Raw genomic sequence first — 22,828 nt, 5'->3', positions numbered from 1 at the left:
CTAAGAGGAAGTCACACCATAGAGAGGTCACCACACAGAAATAATGTGATATAGAGTCACTGTAAAGGGATTCAGAGGGGCAGGAAAGGACAGTATACATTTTCATCATCCAGTAAATGTGAATCATGTGCTATGAAGTTGGCTGTCAGTTATTACACATTTTTTAAATTCAGTTAATCAAACTAGTGCAAATACAACGACACGTAACACAGTGTCATAAGCACCAGGAAAATATCATGAATATACACAGGCGAGACCATCACCCATGAATTATTATTTTTGTAACTGTAAAATGTTCGTCATATTCGCTCAATTGTCATAAGCACATTGCAAATGCATGCACACGCTCAGGCTCTTGTGTTCATTCTTTCATTCAAGCCGCATATTGATCCATGTTGTACATTTGGCCATAGTCGTGCACACATACGTTAAATAATGCCCTTTCAGCATTCTGGAAGGATATAATCAGGCTTTGCAAAAGAGCAGCCAATGAAATGCTATGTGTATAAATAATCAATTACACAGGCGCACGCAGGCTCATGCATTCTGTTGTGCTATCTTGCACACTTTTGTTGATATTGTGCTCTGTGTAACACGGAGGAGGACGCCCACCAATACAATTGCGCGGACCAGCAGAGAAGGGGACATAGGCGTAGGGGTGGCGCCCCACTGAGTTTTCAGGAAGGAAGCGCTCAGGCCGGAACTCCTCGGGCTCGGGGAAGCTGTCCGGATCTCGGTGCAGGCTGTACGTGATGATGACTGCATTTACTCCCTTGGGGATCGTGAAGCCACCTGCACACAGGACACAAATCAAAACTCACACTCGCATCCACAATAACACACCAAGAGTGATCGTTTCTGTGAATGACCGATGAATAATTAATATGCCACTGTGTACACACAGATACACGTAATCAACAATCACAATTCACCTGTATTCAGTCACAGGCATTGAGTGCATGAAAATATTATTTTTTGTTTAGGTTGTCCTTCCCCCGCACCTCTAATTAGCACGGTTGGCTACGTATGGTTTGCGAAAGCAGTTCAAAATACATTATGGGACCTCTGTTGCCAGTACCAAAATATGAGAATAGGGTTTTCCCTTTTTTCTGGCAACAGGTGTTAAGATAAGAATAGGTTTTTACACTTTTTTATGGCAACAAAACTGGAACCTTTTTACGAGGAATCATGTCTGCATTAACCACAATACTTGTGGTCAGAATGTAAGCAAAAACATACTCTGATAATATATGCATTGACTTTGAAACTGATTGGTTCACACCAAGTATTGTGGTTAATGCAGACATGATTCCTTGTAAAAAGGTTTCAGTTTGGTGTTTTAACATCTTAACACCTGTTTTGTTGCCAGAAAAAAGGGGAAAACCTATTCTCACAGTTCAAACTAGATACATACATACAATTTTCAGACTGGGATTCACATCGACCCTATAACTCGCAAGATGGCGACAGCTTCTATTTAAAATGTCAATGCTATTCTCATATTATACGTGAATACATTTTACTGATTATAATTAGCAATCCTTGATGACAATGAGACAACTAAGCATTTGATAATTATGAAAAATACATTTAAAAAACTATAATTAAGCAGACGTAATGCGACACATCCATGGCACTGGCCCCTCATCCGCAAAGCAAAGGTTTGAATCAAAGTATACACGACATTCACTTTCCTTCAAACTGCACCTGCTGGGTCTCTACAATCCCATTTCCTAGACTCCTCGTTGTTTTAAGGGTTGTCTCTGCTGCTTGCAAACTCCAATGTATGTATGTAAAAGTTATTTCACACTGTACGAAGCAAACCATGCTAATTGGAGGTGCCATTTACATTAATTTTTTTCTCATCCACATTTAGAAACATGCGTTTAGAGTATTTGGTGCTATTAATTTCCACATGATGAGCCACTTTGTTGAGCTATCAATCGTGGCCATGTCCCTTCTGAAAAAGAGCTATATAGCTCCGTGGGCCTTATCTGGTAAAATAAAAAGTTAGTAAATAGTAGACATACTTTTGCATTTACCACCCACTGCAATGCTGCAATGCATTTTGCCTTCAATTAGTAGTTGGTTAATGTCTTCATCATGATGGCCTGATGTAATGTTGAAGATCTTTCGCACCGTATGTAGCCAACCGTGCAAATCGGAACTATGTTGTCAGGGGATATATTTGAATTTTCGAATATACATGTGTAGTGATACACACAGAGATACTAGGAATAGGAGGCACTCTATTATAGCCTTCACAGGGTACAAATGGTAACTACACATCAGTCAGGACAGCTAACAGACTGCCTGATTGACAACACCGAGAAGGTGAAGATGGTGATGAAGGCTCCAGCAGCCCGACGGGATTCCACTCCAAACCACAGCCCCGAACCTTCGCTCGGGGTCCCCGTTTATCCTCCTGGCGTGACCTCGCTCCGCCCCCGGCCATGCCCCCCTTCTGGAACCTACTAGTGAGTTGCCTCTCTGCTTATCAAGTGACCTGACAGACAGAGCTGCTGCAACCGCAGATCCCTTTCCCTGTGATATGCTCCATAGTGACCCATTCCATGTCACTACACATGTGTAGTGAGTCCAACTGAGTTGCAGATGTTATTCTTCAGAGGCAACACATTTATTGTAACATGTATATACAAAGGGGTAACTGCCCCTTTACCAGATACAGCCGAGGGTGGTGACCACCCAGCTAACGACACTATACGTAGGAGTTACAGCTACGAAGGTTCGGACCCTCACTCGGGTCCCCGGCCAAGTGTTGATGCCTCGTAGGACGTAGAGCTTCGAGCTTGTAGATCGAAGCGACCCCGGTCCCTCTCAGGGACCCACCTTATATCCTCCTGGGTCGGGGCCGGCTGCGCCCTCGGCCCCGCCCGCCTTCGAGCGATCTAGCTCCTTCTGGATCCCCCTCGAGAGCTCTCCCTGGACACGTGATCACCCCCTAGCCCCCCCACCTGAGGCCTTCTCTGTGGACACTCCAGATCATGTGTCTACGGGGTCAACCAGAGTGCCATGGCCCGGGGCAACCCTGTCCCTGGGCTGACACTCTCCCGCTCCCCCTTGTGGTGTACGCGATGACGGTGCATCGCACGCTGTGCTATGCTAAAGCCGGCATCACGCAGCAACCCACCAGGTGCTGTCCGCGACGTAAGAACATCGCACACCACGGCCCTCCCGGGCCGGCACCGTACAGTGACACTACACATGTATACGTGATTTAAAATGTTGTTCCATGGATACATTGGTGTTGGTCTATACTAGGGGTCGCCAACCAAAATAACAAGAGGCATTTGTTTTTAATTTGGTAAAATAAATTCAATATTTCAAGAGCCGCAATGCACTTAAATACGAGACGGTTCCTAATAAATAACGTGAAGCAGTCCTTAACAAGTCGCATGTGGCTCCAGAGCCGCAGGTAGCTGACCCCTTGTCTGTACTAATAATCTTAACATGTTTTAATATTATTTAAATATGTTGGCTGCTGTAAATTTCTACATGATAAGCCACTTCATTGAGCCATTATTTGTGGCCAGGTTGCTTCTGAAAAAGAAGCAAATAGCTCAGTGGGCCTTACCTAGTAAAATACAAAGTTTCGTTTTATAATTATTTGCTTACCTTTCCTATACTTTGCATTCCTATCATGTGTTTGTATTGTTTGTTGTTGTAACTTTCTGACCTGCCCCTACTGGACATCTGTGAAAAAAAGCTTCATAGCTTATCGTATTCGTCCAGTGTAAATTAAGATTATAATAACCATGGCGCTGGTGAGCGCCACAGTGTGTGCTCACCGGCACAACGTGTTTGAGTTTTACAGATTTGGAGATCTGGTGCCAGTCAAGAAATTGATTCAGCAATAAATTATATATATGTTTAGTACAAATCCCATTCTAACATATAAACTGTGGTATTATTTACCAAGAGTATATTTAGTTTTGCATCAACGCAAATCAATATATATATGTTCACTGTGGCGATGTATGAATGAATTTGCTCCTACTGCTGCTTACGGATGGTGCAGTCTTGGGACAGGGTGCGCGCAAACATGGGAACAGAAGGAAAGATGCGCAGAGCCTCCTTGATGACGCACTCCAGGTAGCGCAACTTCTTCAGATCCTCCATGGTCATGTGCTGACTGGACTGCCCTGCAATACGGAGTAGAGCACAGCTCCTGAAACAAGGAATCAAGCATGAAGGAAGCCCGAATATTGTCCTCTCTACACAGCAAACACCTCGCCACTTTGTCTTCAATGTTGAGACAATGGGATCTGCAATTTAGGCATATCTTGAGTCACTGTCCCTGGCAAATGACTGGGACTGGTTTTCACTCTAGCATCGACACACACAACCCACACTTACACTCTGCCGCTTTGTGCAGACACCATGTTTGGTATAAGTTTATTGAGCACACATGGCAATCTTTAACGAAGCAAAAGCAAGAGCAGGACGAGAGGCTTCACTACGTTCTCCGGAGTCACCGTGTTTCTCGAGCGAGCGCTCAAGAGATGCTACCTCTAAGGGCGCCACGGTATGCGAGATGTGAACTACCTTGCCTGGTATACAGGAGGTCGTGGGTTCTAGTCTGACCCTGACACCTCTATATATTTGGAGTTTGCACTTTTTTCTCCATGGTCGTGTGGATTTTTCTCCGGGTCCTCTGGTTTTTCCCTCGACATTTATAAACATGTGTATTTGGCTATTATAAATATCCACATGTTAAGCCACTTCGTTGAGCCATCATTTGTGGCCAGGTGGCTCAGTGGGCCTTACCTGATAAAATAAAAAATTGTTTAGTTTGAGCTTGTTTTTGTTTACCTGGAAACCAGTACACCTGCAACAAGCGGACATTACCGGGTGATCATTCCTGTGGCCTGATCCGATGACGGAGGTTGAGGTGCAGGAGATGGAGCGAGCAGTGGGTGTGTGCTGCACTTCACGCAGACGGTGCTCTGCGTATTCCTACCGAACACTTGGTCGAGCTCCCGGTGAAGCTGCCTCTGCACGTGCGGATGTGACCCGATCAGGTAGAGTGCCCAGTTCGTAGCAGCTGCAGTCGTGTCGTGCCCCTAGGCATTCAGCAGCATTGAGAGTGCGTTCCGTTACAAAGACGATAGAAGCAATGTCTCGCCCAACACACTATTATCCTGGTCCTGAACCAAACGATTACCAAGTGGTAGAAAAATGCATGGATGGAGTGATCGTTTCTTAGAGAGATTTGATAACATCTTTGTGAGTTCACAAACAAATTGAAAAATGTGATCTGAGGTTACAACATGGGCTTGTATTATCAGTGCTGTTGATTGTTACCATAAAAATCACTGGAAGATTTGATGAATGTGGACATTCTGGATTTGAAGTTTTCGTGACTGCACGGATCCATACTCTTTGGTTCTTTCGGTAAAGTCACGTAGGTGAAAATAAAGAATAAAAATGACTAAATTAAATCACGACGTTTCGGAGGCAACACAAGCTTCCGTCATCAGGTGGGACAACAACAGCAAAAAACAATTACTGTAGTGGTCAGAGAAAGCTGTATGTGACAAGCGATTATATAGGGTAAGAGGGGGGGAGGAGCCAGGGAGGAGAGATGCAGGGGGGGGGGGCGTGTGGAGTCGGGGGTGGGGGTTAAGCTGTTGTCATTATCATCTGTAGCCCCGAGGTAATTAGGATATTACCATATTCATAACATCCTTCTAGGATGCAGGGGGGACGGCGTGTGGAGTCGGGGGGCGGGGGTTAAGCTGTTGTCGTTTTTTCCTATAGCCCCGAAGCAAGTAGGATATTACTATATTAATAACATTCTTCTAGTGTATGGCAGGCAACGGCTGGTGAGACACAATGCCGGCGTGGGCCTGGGGCGAAGGTAGCGTGCTGTAGAAACTGGAAATGCGAGTATGGAAGCAAGCTATAAAAGCAATTAGGATTTTACCTGGTTAATAACATCCTTCCAATGATTGTTCAATTTGAATCTATCTTCTCGGTTGAAGTTATGTCTGTGTTTGTATATCTGGATGGCTTCATGAACAAATCTTTGATAGTAGCCTGACGGTTTGCAGAGTACCTTGGTCTCGGAAAAAAAACAATATCATGAGAGCCCACCGCGTTATAGCAGTGATCAGCAACTGCGGAAGATCCAGTTCTGCCATGTTTCAAATCCGCCTTGTGCTCGCGAATGTGGTCTGATACATGTCGTTTCGTTTCCCCAATGTAACAATCACCACAAATGCAACTAAGTTTGTAGACTCCAGGGTATTGCATGTCAGGAATGACATCCTTTACGGATGGGATTAGATCACGGATCTTGTGTACTGTACTGAATCGGACCTGGATATTGTGTTTGTTTAAGATTTTGGAAATCTTTTTGGTAACGCCTGCTATGTATGGTAACGTGATGGTTTTGATCGGAGTCTAAGGGGGTTGTCTCTCTATGGTTGGAGAAACAGCTTTGCGGATAATCTGGTCCGAATATCCATTCATATATATTTTGCGCCTGGGGACGAACTATAAAATTGGCGCCCCCCCCCCCCCCATTTAATCACATTTTCCTATTACATCGAATAAGAAATAACAATTTAAATTTTAATGAAACGTATTTAAAGAAGCAAATTTATAGAAATTATATTACATGGCTCACTCAGTCACTGTCGTAGACTGGTTGACAGTCTACAAAAGATTAATTTTTCTTGATTTCACTGTCGCAAACTGGTCAATCACGTAATCAACATCTGTTTTTTCCAATGTTTCTATTTCATCGCTAAGAAGAGCAAGATCGCTGAGACGATCTTGTCCCATTGAAGCATGCAAATACGACTAAATAAGTTTCAATTTGCTGAACGACCGCTCACACCTTGCAATTGAAACTGCTATTGTTAATAACATTTGCAGTGAAATTCGCAAATTCGGAAATATGTCGTCTCCATAAAACACAATAAAACCAAGAAGATCCAAAGGAGTTTCTGGTAGAACTTCATTCCGGTTACTGAGCAGCATTTTGCAATCTCCAACAATTGGTTCTTTACAGTCGACGCAAGTATGTGGATAAATTCATTCTGGATTTTCGGTGACAAATAAGAAACTGATCCCGGATTTTCTCCTGCGTGCTGTACGTGTTTTGCTAACAGTGGGTCATACTGTGCAACGAGTTTGATCAGCGCGAGACAATTTCCAACATTCAAATCTTCATCATGGCCATGTAGTGCCAAATTTTGTGAAACCAGAAACTTAATACAGGTGAGTATTCTTTGCAATATATCTCGCTAATGTTGTTTTTCCAAATGAATCTGAGCTTGAACCACTGCGTCAATTCCAGTACCATCAATTATCCTTCGTTCGTTCCATGTAGTAAAAGCTCTGGTGCGGTGGCTAGGATTGTTTTCATGAGAATTTAGTTTTTCTGGCTTTCTCCACTTGTTGAAACCGTTTGTTAACTCAAACGAAGCTCGTGAGTTTGAACTCGATTATGTAAATAATAGACAACAGAAACAGTAAACAGCTTTATTGATTGGTGAATATAATAGCCACGAACGAGTCACTTCCTCTCCGTTCGCTAGTCGGCGTTTAAACCATGATGATGTAATTTAATGTGCGTGGGCTACTGCGGCAGCTGCAGCCGCCTGGAACGTGGTGTCACTAATAAAAACTAAAAATAGGCCGTTGTAGTTTCCGCCACCAAAAAACAGGCCAGTGACTAAGGCTGAAAGACTGCGCCTGTCTGTTGTTTGGGACGTTCTTCCATGTAAGTTCTTAATAGGCGCGCGTACCAAAATGTAATTACATGAAATGTAGGCTGTGTGTGGCAGGATATATCAACTTTTAGGTTGAGGTGTAGATTTGTGCAGTAGTTTCAGGCTGCCGCGCCCGCCGCAATAAGTTATAATGTAACGTTTAAGCCTAATTTTGGCGCCCCTTTACCTTGGCGCCCGGGGACATATGTACCCCCCTGCCCCCCCCTAGCTACGCCTCTGGCCTGGCGTACATGTTCCAATTCACTGGCTAGGTGGTGTTGGTCAGATATGCAGTGGGCCCGATGGTGTAATGTTTTGATGAGGGAATTCTTCTGTGCTGGATGGTGGTGGGAGTCAGGTTTCAGATAGGAATCTGTGTGGGTGGCTTTCCTTTAAACAGTGTCCCCAAGAGCCATCAAGATTTTTCTCATGATCATCAGCATCTAAGGTCCATATGTATCTGTAGTGTGGCATCGCTGATATCATCCGCAACCGAGGCTGAATCGTGTCATCAGATGCGAGACCTGAAATCTAGAGGCCAGGAGTCTCTCCGTGTTCACCTCCTTGAGGCACCCACCTCAAACATGAAGGTGTCCACCTCCTCGCGGATGTCGCTGTGGGAGAGGGGCCGGTCCTCGCTGTCCTTGGCGGCCAGCAGCATGTCCAGGAAGGCGAGTCTCTTTCGCCGCTGGGCATTGGTCCCGGTGTCCCTCTCATGCTTATGGCTCTGAGAGTGCTCTATGATCACCTGCGCAGGTGATCGCACAAGGGTATCGAGGGGGCACACGAGCAGAGTCGGCAACAGTCTCTCGAGAGTATCTGTCACCGCCCTTGCCTCTGCAAAAAATCACCCATATGATCACAACGTTTAACATCACGTGCTTTCAGATGCGCTTCTGCGGCCATCTGGAACGCTATTCCTTCTGCCTGATGAAGACCGCTTGTGTTGCGATGGAAACGTCGTGGGTTTTTCGCTTTTATTATTTTCAATTTATTTTGATTGTATTTTTTTTTTTATTTTAATTGTATTTTTTATTTATTTATTTTTTCTTCTATTCACGTGACTTTACCGAAAGAACCAAGAATATGAATTCCTGCAGTCACGAAAGTTTTAAGTCAAAATTAGGAAGCCACTGGAGCTATGCACTTTTAAATCTCGATTGAAAACTCATTTCTTTGGAACTTTGTTTTGTGTTTAGTTTGTTGTCCTTCCCCGCACATTCGATTAATATATTTGGCTATGTACAGTGCGAAAGAAGTTCAACATTTTTACATACAAAATTATGTCCGTAGCAAGCAAATGTATAGAAGTGAAATGTGCAAAAGCTGCAAGGAGAGGAAGAGCCCAGTCTGGATCCTGTCCCAGGTGGAGTTGGGCTGGAGGTGAGGTGGATTCTCACAAATTGCAGAGTCCCTCGTGAAAAATACAGACTCGCACCTCCTCGGTGAACGTGTGGAGGACCTTGAGACATCGGTCATGGTCTTTTCCTTCCCCCAGGGTCGAGTAGAGAAAATCCGACCAGAACCAGGGCATTTTCTGTCTCCTGTGAATGAAGTCACTCAACCTGCAAACAGATACAACATTTATGGTATTTGTATTCCCATTGCCAAAATCAGTTTAAAATACGACAAATACACAAGAACTCCAGTCAAAGTGTATTGTTTATATTGTTTATGGATATGTTATTGTGTTTACTGTTATGTTTTCATGTACATTTGTATTGTGTAGTCAATTTAGTGGTATCGTTTTACAGTCTTCGAGGGACTGCAAGGCTGATTTAAGCAGCTGTTAAAACCAACAGCATCACAGAAACTGGCAGGCAGAGAAAACATCACGTGATATAGTTGATCATCAATTCTGCTCTCACTGCTGGAAACCGTGATGCCTGGGGAAAGGCCCTGGGCTGGTTTCTAACCCAGCAAGAAGAACGCCAATGTGTACACCTGGGAAACAAGGTTTCTCTTCTGTCTCCAGGGTAGTTCCTCAAGGTTCAGTCATGAGTCCTCTTGAATCTCCAATCTTCGCCCAATCTCCCTATTTTTGTCATTGCATCAAACGTGTTAAATCCTACAAATGATTGGGGTCCTGAGGCATCGCCTGAATCTGCAGTGCACGTATAAAAACTCACACGAAGAAATGAAGAAACTAAAGACTAAATCAAACTCAAGCCAAGATTATTTTCAAAAATAAAATTCTAATCTTGCTTTCCGTTGAACATGAAGAAAAAAGTAACGTGGGAAGAATGCGATATTTTCTTATAATTAAACTAGGCCCGTGTATTGTGGCGCGGTGGTGCACCTTGAACAAAGGTCATAATGCACCTTGAACAAAGGTGCACTTTAAAAATCAACTAAACACGGAAGACAAATCATGCACACACGTAGATTCTGTAAGGTTTCCCAACATGCGCTTGTCCTCAAAAGTGTTGGCGATAATGATGGTGGTGCTAGCACGAGGTGCACTAGCAACGGTTATCATGCCCGCAGCTGAAAATGAGACGGGGCACGGAGTGCGCGTGACGGACAGTGCGGTGATCAATGCGGACGCTTTTTCCAGGGCAAGGCCTTCACGCAGCAACCTGTTACTCTCAAGTTCCATCAGATCATGCTTCCCATCATGGAGAGATGCATGGAGAAGGCACGGAAGGACGCTCGGAGAGACAGCATGGCGAGATGCACGGATAGACGCACAGAAAGACAGCATGGAGAAACGCATGGAGAGACAGCACTCACTTGTACACGGCCTGCACGTACTGCGACTCGCTGTTGCTCTGTGCGTATACCTTCCTGCCCATGGCCGTCTCTGTACAGAGAACAACGCAGCGATAACAACACAAGTACAATCTAGATTGAAAGTTTTCGTGACTGCAGGAATCCATACTCTTTGGTTCTTTCATCAGGTGGGACAACCACTTGCTGTGGTTGTCCCACCTGATGACAGACGCTTGTGTTGCGCCCGAAACGTCGTGATTTAATTTATTTTATACCTACGTGACTTTAATGAAAGAACCAAAGAGTATGGAACACAAGTACAAACAATAGTGTCTATAGTTAGCTCAGGTTTTCGTCAGTTATGACCAACATGTTATTTCATTAACATATTTTTGTAATAATAATAATACGGGTACAGACTCAGGTCTGGTACTAGTCTAGAGGAGTGAAATACGCCGTACACACAGTTAACTGAGGGCAACTGAGGGAAACAGGTGCACGTGTGCAACATGAGGTTTGCACGGACAAACCGCCAGTTGTTAAGGGGCGAAACAGGTGCAAATGGGGTCGACCGGTTGTGCATGTTGAGGCCGGAGGTGTTGCCAGGGAGACGGGAGATAAGGGAATGATTGATGGACCAACAGGCGCCGGCCTAGCGAGAGCTTAAAGAGATGCATGAGCAGTCTCGGATAATTATCAGAGGGATATAAGGGTGTGTGCGTGAGTGGAGGGGACGAAGAGTGAAGACATCTCGCCGCTCCGGCCGTCAACGGGACCTCAACCCTCACGCCGTTGCCAGGCGGGTGCTGATCCCCCAGCCCGGGACAGATGGGTGAGCGGGTCTGAGGGAGCGTAGGTGAGGGCAGCGGTGGAGACGCAGAGTCGCTGAGAGCAGAGTCGCTGAGAGCAGAGTCGCTGAGAGCAGAGTCGCTGAGAGCAGAGTCGCTGAGAGCAGAGTCGCTGAGAGCAGAGTCGCTGAGAGCAGAGTCGCTGAGAGCAGAGTCGCTGAGAGCAGAGTCGCTGAGAGCAGAGTCGCTGAGAGCAGAGTCGCTGAGAGCAGAGTCGCTGAGTGCAGAGTCGCTGAGAGCAGAGTCGCTGAGAGCAGAGTCGCTGAGAGCAGAGTCGCTGAGAGCAGAGTCGCTGAGAGCAGAGTCGCTGAGAGCAGGATAAGTGAGGTGAAAGGTAGATAAGAGTGGGGAGAAGTTAAAATAAGTGACCGTATAGATAGTTATCGGAGTGCCTACAACTGGTGCAAAAATAGGTGAATAAAGTATAAGTAGGTTACTTGTTACGTGTCGGTGCGAGTAATTTTTGAAGACACTACACTAGGCTTGCCACCTCTGAGGTACAAAAAAACTGTACAAACGTTGTTGGTGTTGTTGTATATATTCGGTCTTGAAATATTTTTTTGAATGTGAAAATTTAAGATGTATAATTTCCCGAAATTAAGCTCTGCTTCGTTGTCTAGCGGTATTTCCAATCGTGATAATGAAATGGTGTAATTGTATGAAGTTATGAAAGTGTATGTAATTACGCTTTAACTTTGACTGATTATGTTTTAGTTTGTTTATGTCAGGTCTCAAAATTCAGATCTCTCCGCAGGATACAGTTTTTATGCATGAATGTAGGAAGGCACCACTCAGACAATTCTGTAATAAGCAAATTTAACATAAAAAAACATAACATTCTCATATGAGAACTCTTATGCGAGAAATGTCAACACAGTACTCCTGGAGATGTCCTCCTCATTGATCCATAAATTTAACCCTCAATAGTTGCGTTTGTTAAACTGGGTAACAGAACAATCGGCTAATTTCTCAGAGTAAATCGACCGTACACGGCGACAAGAAAAAGTCCTGAAAAATGAATGTGATAATATTCTTACGAATGGTAATAAAGAAAAATGTGCTTAAGGCAAAGGTAGACCTCAATGAATTAATTGGTAAGATTATGCAATTAACGAAATTCCTTGGAACAATGTTGTGCGGTAGTGTGCCTGCTTGTCTAACAAATGTTTATCAATTGGCTAAGGGCTTTAATACATTTGCAGGCAAGATTATGTGATCAAAAGAAAGATTTTAACACAATAGTATCCCTGTGTGTGTGTAGATTCGTAACATAAATGTTTATAAATGTTTAGTTTTATCAATGAATTCATTGGTACAGATTATGCAATTAACAACAAGAATGACTAAAATACTTCTAAACGATCATATCTACGTAACTCAATGGGCAGCAATGCTTTCCACGATCAGCTAATAGTTGACGCACCGACTTTGGATGACCACCCTTTTTGAAACACAAGGAGAACTTTTGGAACGATCTTATTAGTCTCAATATGCGCGTTATGTGTGAGTGTGTGTGGGTGTATTGTTTCCCTGCTCCACTTTTTGAGATAAGGGGTTCCCTGCCAGGCGGTGGGTCGTGTGTCATACACACGGCTTTCTCTCTCTTGGCTGCAGCTGCAGGCCTCTCTGTTGCAGGCACGTTGCTCGTCTTTGAAGGTGCCCGATTGCGTTCGCAGCTCGTCCCTGACGCCAGCGCCGACAATGTTCCTCGGTTGCGCCGGTCACGTGCTCGCTCTCCTTCTCCGTGCTCTCCTTCGGCGGTGCACGATTGCGCTCGCAGCTCGTCCGCTGCTCGCCAGTGCCGACACTCTTTATCGGTTGCGCCGGTTACACGCTCTCTCTCTCTTTCTCCGTGCTCTCCTTCGGCGGAGCACGATTGCGCTCGCAGCTCATCCGCTGCTCGCCGCTCATCCGCTGCTCGCCGTTCCTCACTCTTGTCTTGGTTCCCAGCTAGTGCTCGTCGGTGTGTGTGTGACTCAAAGTACGTTTTGCGTAGTGTTTTGGGCAATGTTTACAGCGTGGTATTTGATATATTAAGGGGAGGCGCCCCCCTGCATCACGATTTACTGTTGGAAGACAAAGGTGGTTGGGGAGGCTCTGATTCTATGGAATAGATTATCTTGGTCGTGTGTGATTGACCTGTTTCGCATTGTATTTTTTCTGGATGACCCTCGGTCTAATACTTCATCATAATTATTTGGTTTATGTTTAACCAAGATTTGTGATCTACCATAGTTGTTACCACAGGTATTCCAAGGGTTTTATTAACCTTTGTTCCCCGTCTGTATCCAGGGATCCGTGCTTTTTATTCTCGAGTTATATTTTGATATCCTGAGGTTGGAGACTAAGTTTTGACTTGAGCTTTCGTGACTTCCGGAATTCATGTTCTTTGGTTCTTTCGGTAAAGTCACGTAGATAGAAAGATACAATAAAAAAAACAATATATGTGGTGAATAAGAGTAGAATAAGAGTAAAATAAAGTAATAATGAAAGCCACTAATGTAGACTGCAGTCTGGTTCTTAATCTGAGAGTGTACTGGCAGTCTATAATGTCGATTTATTCTCATCACTAAGTTTCGAACTTAACCGTTGTAAAAAAAAAACGCCAGTTGTAATGTCGGATTGCCCCTGCTCTGCGTTTGTGGAGATCTGAATGGGGTGGTGCAACAACCGTGTCAGCAAGTTTCGATTTGAGACCAGGCTGTTCCTCCCGCACCAGCGAGTCTGGAGATTTGTTTGTGAAACTGTCCAAAACATCTGTGGAGGTCGTGTCATATGGTCCTTTGACAATCTGGAGATTTCCCAGATTTTCATTAACCTCCCTTTGCCCCGGGTTTATTATTTAATGGCTCTTTATGACCTCCTCCCTCCAGTTGCTTTAATGTGGCAAGGCAACTGGAGTGTGAGGGGTGGGGGTGTGCCTCACCCTTTCGTGCCCCATGCTCACCCCGATCATCCCTCCGACAGCCCTTGGGATAGCTTCCCCGGAAGGTGCAGGCCAGGCTTCGCCGCTGGCGGAGCAGAACTGCGCAACTCAAGCAGCCGAGTCGCCGCCATCGCGGAGGTATCGCCGCCCTGTCTGCGCCCGCCTTGCCGAGCGCCGCGGCTGTGCTGGTCGGCGAGCTCGACACAGGGGAGCCGGCGACGGAGGATGCGGCCCCGGAGCCACATGGCGCCGACCTCGCTGCGGCTGCCGTTTACACGCGCGACTCCTCCATCCTGCCGCCCAATCGCGCGGTGGCCATTTTGGCGGGGGCGTGGGAAGCGGAGCCCGCCATTTCATCCTTCCCGCTAAATTCGCCGTGGGAGATTCCAGCGCTTCAACGCCGACTCCCATTCGTCAGAGAGTTTGCGGCGGCTGGCGGGGATTGGGAGGCATTCAAACGATGCTTCTCCGTGAACTGCACGCTGGCGGGCTGGACTGAGGCGGAGGCGTTAAAGGCGCTTCCCACCACCCTCGACGACGATGCTTTGGCAGCATTTTATGCCATCCCACCGGGGGAGGGGACCATGTTATCGCAGGCCTTTGCACAGATGGCTGCGGTATATGACCCACTTTCGAGCGTTCGACACAAGTTCACTGCGCGGAGGCAGGGGGAGGCCGAGACGCCCCTCGCCTTCCGCAGCGCCCTGCTGTCCCTGGCGCAAGCAGCGTACCCAAAGATGGAGCAGGCGGTAGTTGACTCTTTGGTCCTGGAGTGGTTGCTGGCGCTGGCGAAGGAGTTGAACATCGCCTTGCCAGCTACGGAGGAGGACGACCCATCGTCCCTCAAGATTTTCCGGTATATTCAAGCTCACCTGAATCTCATGGATCGTCGGCGGTCATTGGAATGATACAGGGGGTAGAGGTGCGGGTGCTCATCGACACTGGGGCATCTGCCACCATGATTTCCGAATAGATTTTTTATATTTTATCCCGAGGATGTCGTTGCTTATGCCCTGTCATTGTTCCGTACTTTGCCGCTAATAGGGGATCCATTGGCGACATTAAATTGACAGGCCCGGTCCTTGTTTCCACCTCCCTGGCCGTGCCCTGCCTGTTAGGGACCGATTTCTTGAGTAAAATGCCTATGAAGATCTTGATAGATCAAGGATGTTTGAAATTGCTTTCGGGCTGTCGCATCACGTTCTTATCTTTCCCCACTCGATTGCTCACAGCTAACGCGACTGTACAGGCGCTAGCTAGCTTCACAGTTAAGATTCCCCCCGAAGCGCAAATGCTCGTTCCCCTGCGTCTGCGGAAACCGCTCGATTGAGAGGCAACCGCGGGAGGGGTCGTGTTGGGATCCTCTAATAGTGCGGTCCGGGGGATGATGCTCGTGGGGGCTCAGATGCTGGTCTCTAGGGAACAACAGCCATCCATTCAGATCCTCAATGTTGGGCCGGACGCGTCGGTCATACAGGCGGGCACGGTGCTCGCCCGTGTGTCGACTGCGAAGGAGGACAGTAACATTGTGGGGGGAGTGGGGGTCGCGTCAACTACGGTTCAAGGGCAGGTCGGAAAGGACAGCTGGCTAGATGTCCTCTGCTCTAAAAATTCGGACTTGTTCGATGGCCAGAGGTCCGCGCTGCGTGCGCTTTTACTTGAGTTTGCCGATGTTTTTAGAAAAGGTAAATTCGACATTGGCCGCACGACCCTCTTAAGCCACCATATTGACACAGGTGACGCCGCCCCCATTTGGCAAAATCCTTGAGACCTACTGAAAAGGAACACGTGCAGCAGGCGGTCGACGAGATGTTGGCCGCCGATGTTATTTCTCTATCTACCAGCCCCTGGGGTGCTCCGAGGGTTCTCGTGAAGAAACATGATGGGAGTTTGCGCTTTTGCGTTGAATTCTGCAAACTTAACAAAGTATCCGTGGCGGACGCGTACCCCCTGCCCCGCATGGATGATTCATTGGACGCTCTGGCGGGGGCGTGTTTTCTCTCAACGCTCGACTTACTTTCGGGATTCAGGTAATTGCCCCTTGATGATTGCTCTAAGTCTAAGACTGTTTTTCGAAAACCGCAGGGTTTATTTGAGTTTAACTGGCTCCCGATGGGCCTCCACTCGGCCCCGGCGATGTTCCAGAGGCTCATGGAGCTGCTCCTGGCAGGACTCCAATCGGACTCCTGCCTGATTATAACTGGACAACGTTATCATGTTTAGCCGAACATTCGAAGAGCACTTGGTATGGCTCCGCTCAGTTTTTCTTAAAATGGGGGCAGCTAACCTCAAATTTAAACCTCAAAAATGCCACCTGTTGCAGACATCCATTCGATATTTTGGGCATATCGTCAGCGAGTCGGGAATTTCCACAGATCCTGATAAAACTGTGTGCGTGTGCACGTGGCCAACTCCCAAGTCGGTGGGTGAGGTACGCAGTTTTATAGGATTTGCATCTTACTACCGCCGCTTTGTGCCCAGGTTCGCCACTATTGCCAAACCCCTCCATGCTGTTGCGCTCCGAGATGGTCTGGTGGATGCCCCTCCCCTCTGATACCCAGATTTTTCATTACCCTTCATCCTGGACACGGACGCCAGCAACACCGGCATTGGCACTGTATTGTCCCAGGTTGTGGACGGGGTGGAGAGGGTCGTGGCATATGGCAGCAAAGTGTTGTCTCTGGCCGAACAACGCTACTGCGTTACGCATCGGGAGTTACTTGCCATAGTTATTTTCATACAACAATACCGGCTGCATCTCTATGGTAGGCGTTTCGCTGCGCGTTCCGACCACGTCGCTCTTCAGTACGCTTTACGCGTTGAGCAACTATTCGGCCAGCTCTCCCACTGGCTGAAAATTCTACAAGATACTCCTTCGGGTTTCTTACCGTAAGGGTGCGCGGCACCAAATGCGGACGCGCTTTCGTGGCTACTTCCGTGCGACGAGTGTGCGTGCCTCTCTGGCTCGGGCCACTGCAAATTGGCTACCGCAGCGGTACCCCCTTCGGTTGTCGCGTCGGCGGGGGCTTCCACCCCGGATAGCCCCGATGATCTCGTGTGCTCATGACTTCACCCTTGGGTTGAGCCACAATGAATGGGGACGCCTCCAGGCGGAGGACGCCTCCCTATTGAAGCAACGGTGCCATGTCAGTGACGCGGGAAACGTGTCGGCCCGACACGGGGTGGTCCCTGTCATTCTTAAAGACGGCCTTTTGATGTGTTGAGATGGTGCCTTGTGTCGCTACAGTGTTGTGGTGCCTACGGGCCTCAGGGGTTATCCTAGCAGTACACGTGCAACTGATGCACCTTGGGGTACATAAGACGTTAGCTACCCTCAAACTCTATTTGTTTTGGCCCGGAATGGCAGGGGATGTCAAAAATGTGCTTAAAGGCTGCGTGCAGTGTGCTCGCCGGAAACCGCCGTCTACTAAGTGCTGTCCGCTCTTGCAATCTGTTCAAGTATAACAAGCTTGTCGCACTCAACGTGCTCGGGCCCTTTCCCATCACAGCCCGAGGGAATAAATATTTGCTGGTGGGCGTGGAGTATTGCTCCCGCTGGCCTATGGGCACCAAAAAGGTTTGCACGTCGCCCTACCATCCCCAGACGGTCGGGATGGTGGAGCGACTCCACAGAACTCGGACCTCCATGCCAAGTGAGCAGGTCGGTGAGTCCCAGGGCAACAGGGACTTGCATATTCCAGGGGTGCTTGTAACCTATAGAATGGCCCCTCACACTTCCAACGGCTACTTACCTTTTTAATGTATGGGTAGGGAACATAACCCCCTCATTGACATCCAGCTGAACACCATTTTGGAACCCATGCGAATTACCCTTCAATGGGTCTCGGAGGCACGCGAGGCTTTTAAGGAAAATTCTGCCTTGTGGCAGTCGGCCAACGAATGGCTAAGGGGGCTTCGGGTGTCTGGTAAGCAATGGACTCCGGGGAACAAGGCTTGGCTGCACTTACACTCAAGTGCCCGTGGGTACATCCCCCAAGTTGTACAGACCCTGGCGTGGGCCAGTTGAGGTGATTCAGGCCAACCGGCCACAATGTGTTCAAATCCGATTCGGTCGCCGGTATTGGTTCATGCATCCGTCCCGCCTTAAGTCTTTTGTTGCTCCCTTTTCACATCCCTTCCATGAGGGCCAAGTGTTAGGTGTGCTGGGCTAGCTGGAGTGTGCACCCACTGAGGTTGTTCCTCAGGGTGGTTTTGTCCCGCCCACAGGACCGGAGTGCGCGACACCCTCGACGTTGCCGGCTGCTTCTGCTCCGGACGCTCTGCAGGGTGCGGAGCGACCGTTAACCAGCCGTTCTCCACTGACGCTGTCATATCCTATGGAAAGACCGTGGCCGTCGGCCCATATTCAAGTCCCCTCCGAGCCTCCCAGGAAGCTTAGGCCCCACCTCGCCCGGGGGCACGGCCATGCGAACTCGTTCTAAGACTAGCCGCCTTTACATGACTCTCACACACCATGCTGCTTGCCTACACCGTCGTTCAACAGTCACACTCATTTGTCAAGGAGGTCATTGGCTGAACCTGGCCTTTTATTGTACTGTGCATGTGTTATTATAACACGGGTAGGCTGTGCTGGGGGGTAAGCGGGTTAGTCAATGGGGGGTAAGCGGGTTAGTCAGTGTCGTGTACATTTGTTGTTGGTTCCCTTCTTTCCATGCATTCTCCTTCCCTTCCCCCCCCCCCCTCTCGGAATGTGTACATATTTTATATGCGGTATTTATTATCAGTCGTCGGTTATTTATTGATGTTGCTTTTTGGGGAGGCACACTTTTTTTCCCACAGTTGGGTTACAGCCGGGACGGCTGTGTGTTACACGGGAGTGAGGGGAGGGGGTGATGTAGGGACATATGACAACTATGTTGTGACGTCATATGTATGGGTACTGTAGGCGGGGTGTCACTGAGGTCGCTTCAGGCCGTGACACTTTGCGTGAACTCGACAGGACACGTGACCGGATGAAGGGGGGCCTGGGACCCCAGTGGGGAGCTTGGTGGTCTCATGGTAAGGGGCCCGGACCTTCCCGAAGGATCGGGAAGGGGGGCGTGGCCGAGGGCAGGGCCGGCCACGCCGCAACAGTTATAAGCGGGGTGTGAAGAGACAGCGTGGCTGTTCAATCCCGGGATGAAGATGCCATCTGCGGTCCTCGAGTCTCCGATCTTCGTCCGTGACCAGGTAGCCTCTTAACCTGTCCTGGTTACATTATGTAGTATTCCACCCGAGTGTTAGTTAAATTAGGAACGGTGGTCACCACCTTATGTATAGTGTTCAAGTTGGTTGTTACGTTGTTAATAAATAGAGTTGCCTACAGTTTCAGTGTGCACCTCAATCGAACCCATTACACGTAGTTGTATGTGCCATTTCGCTAATCGTTGAGTGTAGCAATGGGGAAAGACAGATGAATGCAAAATATCTAAAGCGTTAAGTTAGCTTGAGTTTGAAGGTTCCGTGTGCATGCATCATACAATTAACTCTCGAACCATGACGCGCAGTATATTTGTTGGACGCACCACAGATGATGTCCAGCGCACACAGGGTGATGGGGTTGAAGCAGTTGAAGGGCTCGGGGCCGGCGAGCAGTTGCAGCTTCTGCACCAGGATCTCCGCCTGCTCATTCATCACCTCCAGGAAGTCCACGAGGATTGAGAAGTGGAACGTGGGGGTGATCATCTTCCTGCGCGATCGCCACTTCTCCCCCGTGCTGGCAACAACGGAAATAGCAAAGCAACAACGTAACTATGGCTGCATGGTCACATATTCGCTTGTGAAGGTTGGTCTTCCGACTCTCCAATAAACTTGGAACGTTTTACCATCGTTGGCCCAATGGTACCATCCGCATGGAAAACTTTTCCGATTGTTGCGTGTTCACTGGGCCTGCTGTGTCCGAGACAGACCTGAATTTGTTGTTAATCTTGCAAACAGGCAATCCGGACAATTGTCAGTGCGCTCACTCAATGCCTGATTCTATACACACGGCATCCATGTTATTTTATTGTTACTTGTGGGTGCATGTTTCCAACTGCTCCAAATTCAGCATCAGCATCTCTGTCCATGTCAGAATAATCAGCATGGGTAACCTCTACCCCGGATGTCACCCAATGCATGTGCACGAGATGGAAATGCCACTGGTACAGGCAATGTGTAGCCCCTGCCTGAGCCCACATTGGGTTCAGGTTCGTGCTGCTAAAGCCGTGAGGCTGTACCTCGTGAGAAGGCCAGTTCCCAGCCATGGATGCAGGAACTTATACATGAACGCTTTGTCTATCTGCTTTGAGCTGCTCAGGATCACCTGTGGGAATAAAACAACACAGTGACATTTATAATGCACTGCTATGCAATAAAACGATTCAAACCAGACAATTAAATTCCACATGTGTAGAGGAGTAAAATACGCGGTGCGCACAGTTCACCGAGGGCAACTGAGGACAAACAGGCGCGTGTGTGCAACATGATGTTGCACGGACAAACCGCCACCTAATTAAGGGGAGAAGCGGGTGAAAACGGAGTCGACCTGGTGTGCACGTTGAGACCGGAGGTGTTTCCAGGGAAATGGGAGATGAGGGTTAATTGATGGGCCAACAGACGCCGGCCTGGCGGGAGCTAAACGTGACACACGAGAGGTCTCGGAAAATGAGCAAAGAGATATAAGGGTGTCTGCGTGAGCGGAGAGGGAGTTGTTGCGGGTGTAATGGTTTCCGGAGACACTTGTAGAGGTAACTTCTTTATTACAATCCAACACTCCAACAGTCCTGATCCCCTGTTACAGCCTAGGTACACAGCCTAGATACACTACTCTGGCTACGCTCTGGAACTCGCCCTCACAAGGACGTAGAGCCGGGAGTTCCAGAGTCCCACCACTGGCTCTCACAACATCCCAGGGTCCTGAGATGGCTGGTCTTGGGTCTTGGGTCTTGAGCTACAACTGGCCCTGATTGTCCAGGGAGCTCCCCTTTTATGCCTAGTCCCCAACGAGGGGTGGGGCCGTGTGCGCCCCCAGATATCCCACAGACCACACACAGACCCCCCCCGTTGGTGGCGCCAAGGGGCTTAAGCGCATGGGCCGCCCGGGAACCCAACGCCTGGCGCCAAGATGCTTAAGCGTCTGGGCCGCCTGGGAACCCAGCGCCTGGCGCCAAGGGGCCCAAGCGCCTGGGCCGCCCAGGGTCCCAGAGCCCCCAGCAGCCCCTCCCTTCTTATGTCACTACACGGGGAACCAAGAGTGAAGACATCTCGCCGCTGCAACTCACACTGTTGCCGGCGAAGGGCAGCGGCGGAGATGGGGAGTTGCTGTTTGTGGAGACGCTGTATGCGGAGACGATGTGTGCGAAGACGCTGTGTGTGAAGCTGCTGTGTGCGGAGACGCTGTGTGCGGAGGTGCTGTGTTTCGGAGCTACTGTATGCGAAGACGGTGTGTGAGGAGACGCTGTGTGCAGAGATGCTGTGTGCGGAGTCGCTGAGAGCAGAGCTGCTGAGTGCAGGATAAGGGAGGTGAAAGGTAGATAAGAGTGGGTAGAGGTTCAACATAAGTGACCGTATAGATAGTTATAGGAGTGCCTACAACTGGTGCAAGTGAAGAGGAGTCGGAGACTGGTTTACGCACTTGTTTATTGTTCAATCCACAGCCACACTCGTTCCTAAAACCAACCCTGAACACACGTCTCGCAGCCCCTTTGAAGTCCTCCATCTCCGCCCTCGTTCCCAATACACATATCCGTCTAGCACGCCGAATCCGTGTGACGTCAGTGCCCTTTAACCCTTGACCCCCGTCTAGTGAATTCTCGTGCGTGTGATTGGTGCATGCTATGCTGAGTGCAGAGATTTCATGTCTGCGTGGTGCGAGTGCGTGAGGATGGCTCGCAGATCCCTTGCACAAGAATAAGTGAATAAAGTGTAAGCAGGTGACTTGTTACGTGTCGGTCTGAGCCATTTTTGAAGGCACTACACATGAATATGCAATACCACTTCTTCGTTGTCATTGTTTCACCACTGTGCATAGTGCGGGTGATTCCACAGTGCAAACTACTCGACTGCAGTGGTTCCCAATTGTTCTGGACCTACGGACAGTCAACTCTGCCAACCTCATTAACCCTCCTCAACACCGTCAACCTTGTCGACACAACACTATCGTGCACAGATTTTTTTATTAAATCGACTTCTCCATTGCATGATATCAGTGACTGATGCCAGCAGCAATCGCCAGATTCAGTCCTGAGCCAGCTGCTGTGTTGAAGATCCATGAGCACATCGCGAATCGCCAAGGCAAAAGGTTAATCATCGGCATTGTCATCACTGTCAAGGGAGAAGTTTATTGCAACAAGATGACGACACCACTGCGTGTGGTGATGGGAATTTTACCTCCACGGTGTCCGGGTGGTAGAGAAGGAGCACCGGGACGGGTCCCAACCACAAGCGCACGAGCGGCTCCTTCGTGAACTCGGGCAACATCTCAATGAGTTGCTGAAAGAATTCTGCACCGATAAGAGATCACAGACACACACACACGTGTACATACAAAGACACGTACTAAGATCCCCATGTGCCATTTAACAGATTATTTAGGCAAGTGCTATCAGCGAGCACCTATG

The 22,828-nt window shown here is 48.2% G+C and overlaps 2 protein-coding genes across 4 annotated transcripts in view; one reads left to right on the top strand and one right to left on the bottom strand.

Annotated features, from left to right (window-relative positions):
• Positions 1 to 22,828, top strand: part of LOC144732212 (annexin-B12-like) — a 246,943-nt gene that overhangs the window by 160,391 nt on the left and 63,724 nt on the right. The gene's annotated exons all lie outside the window — the stretch shown is intronic.
• Positions 1 to 22,828, bottom strand: part of CYP4V2 (cytochrome P450 family 4 subfamily V member 2) — a 52,372-nt gene that overhangs the window by 12,580 nt on the left and 16,964 nt on the right. For 2 of the 3 annotated variants that reach the window (XM_078613605.1, XM_078613603.1), the window contains exons 2-10: positions 22,599 to 22,711; positions 20,447 to 20,532; positions 19,754 to 19,944; positions 10,476 to 10,545; positions 9,181 to 9,307; positions 8,320 to 8,490; positions 4,982 to 5,084; positions 4,029 to 4,163; positions 613 to 792 (exon numbers count right to left, since the gene is read on the bottom strand). In XM_078613605.1, coding sequence (XP_078469731.1) covers positions 613 to 792; positions 4,029 to 4,163; positions 4,982 to 5,084; positions 8,320 to 8,490; positions 9,181 to 9,307; positions 10,476 to 10,545; positions 19,754 to 19,944; positions 20,447 to 20,532; positions 22,599 to 22,688 — 1,153 coding nt within the window. In that variant the 5' untranslated portion in view covers positions 22,689 to 22,711. The remainder of the gene's footprint in view (positions 1 to 612; positions 793 to 4,028; positions 4,164 to 4,981; positions 5,085 to 8,319; positions 8,491 to 9,180; positions 9,308 to 10,475; positions 10,546 to 19,753; positions 19,945 to 20,446; positions 20,533 to 22,598; positions 22,712 to 22,828) is intronic. The other variant, XM_078613604.1, reaches the window with a different exon arrangement.

Source organism: Lampetra planeri, chromosome 41 (assembly GCF_965212315.1).
Source record: "Lampetra planeri chromosome 41, kcLamPlan1.2.h2, whole genome shotgun sequence".
In the NCBI taxonomy this organism is placed as follows: domain Eukaryota; kingdom Metazoa; phylum Chordata; class Hyperoartia; order Petromyzontiformes; family Petromyzontidae; genus Lampetra; species Lampetra planeri.
Note: the sequence above shows the minus strand (reverse complement) of the source record. Positions and strands in the feature narration are given on the sequence as shown.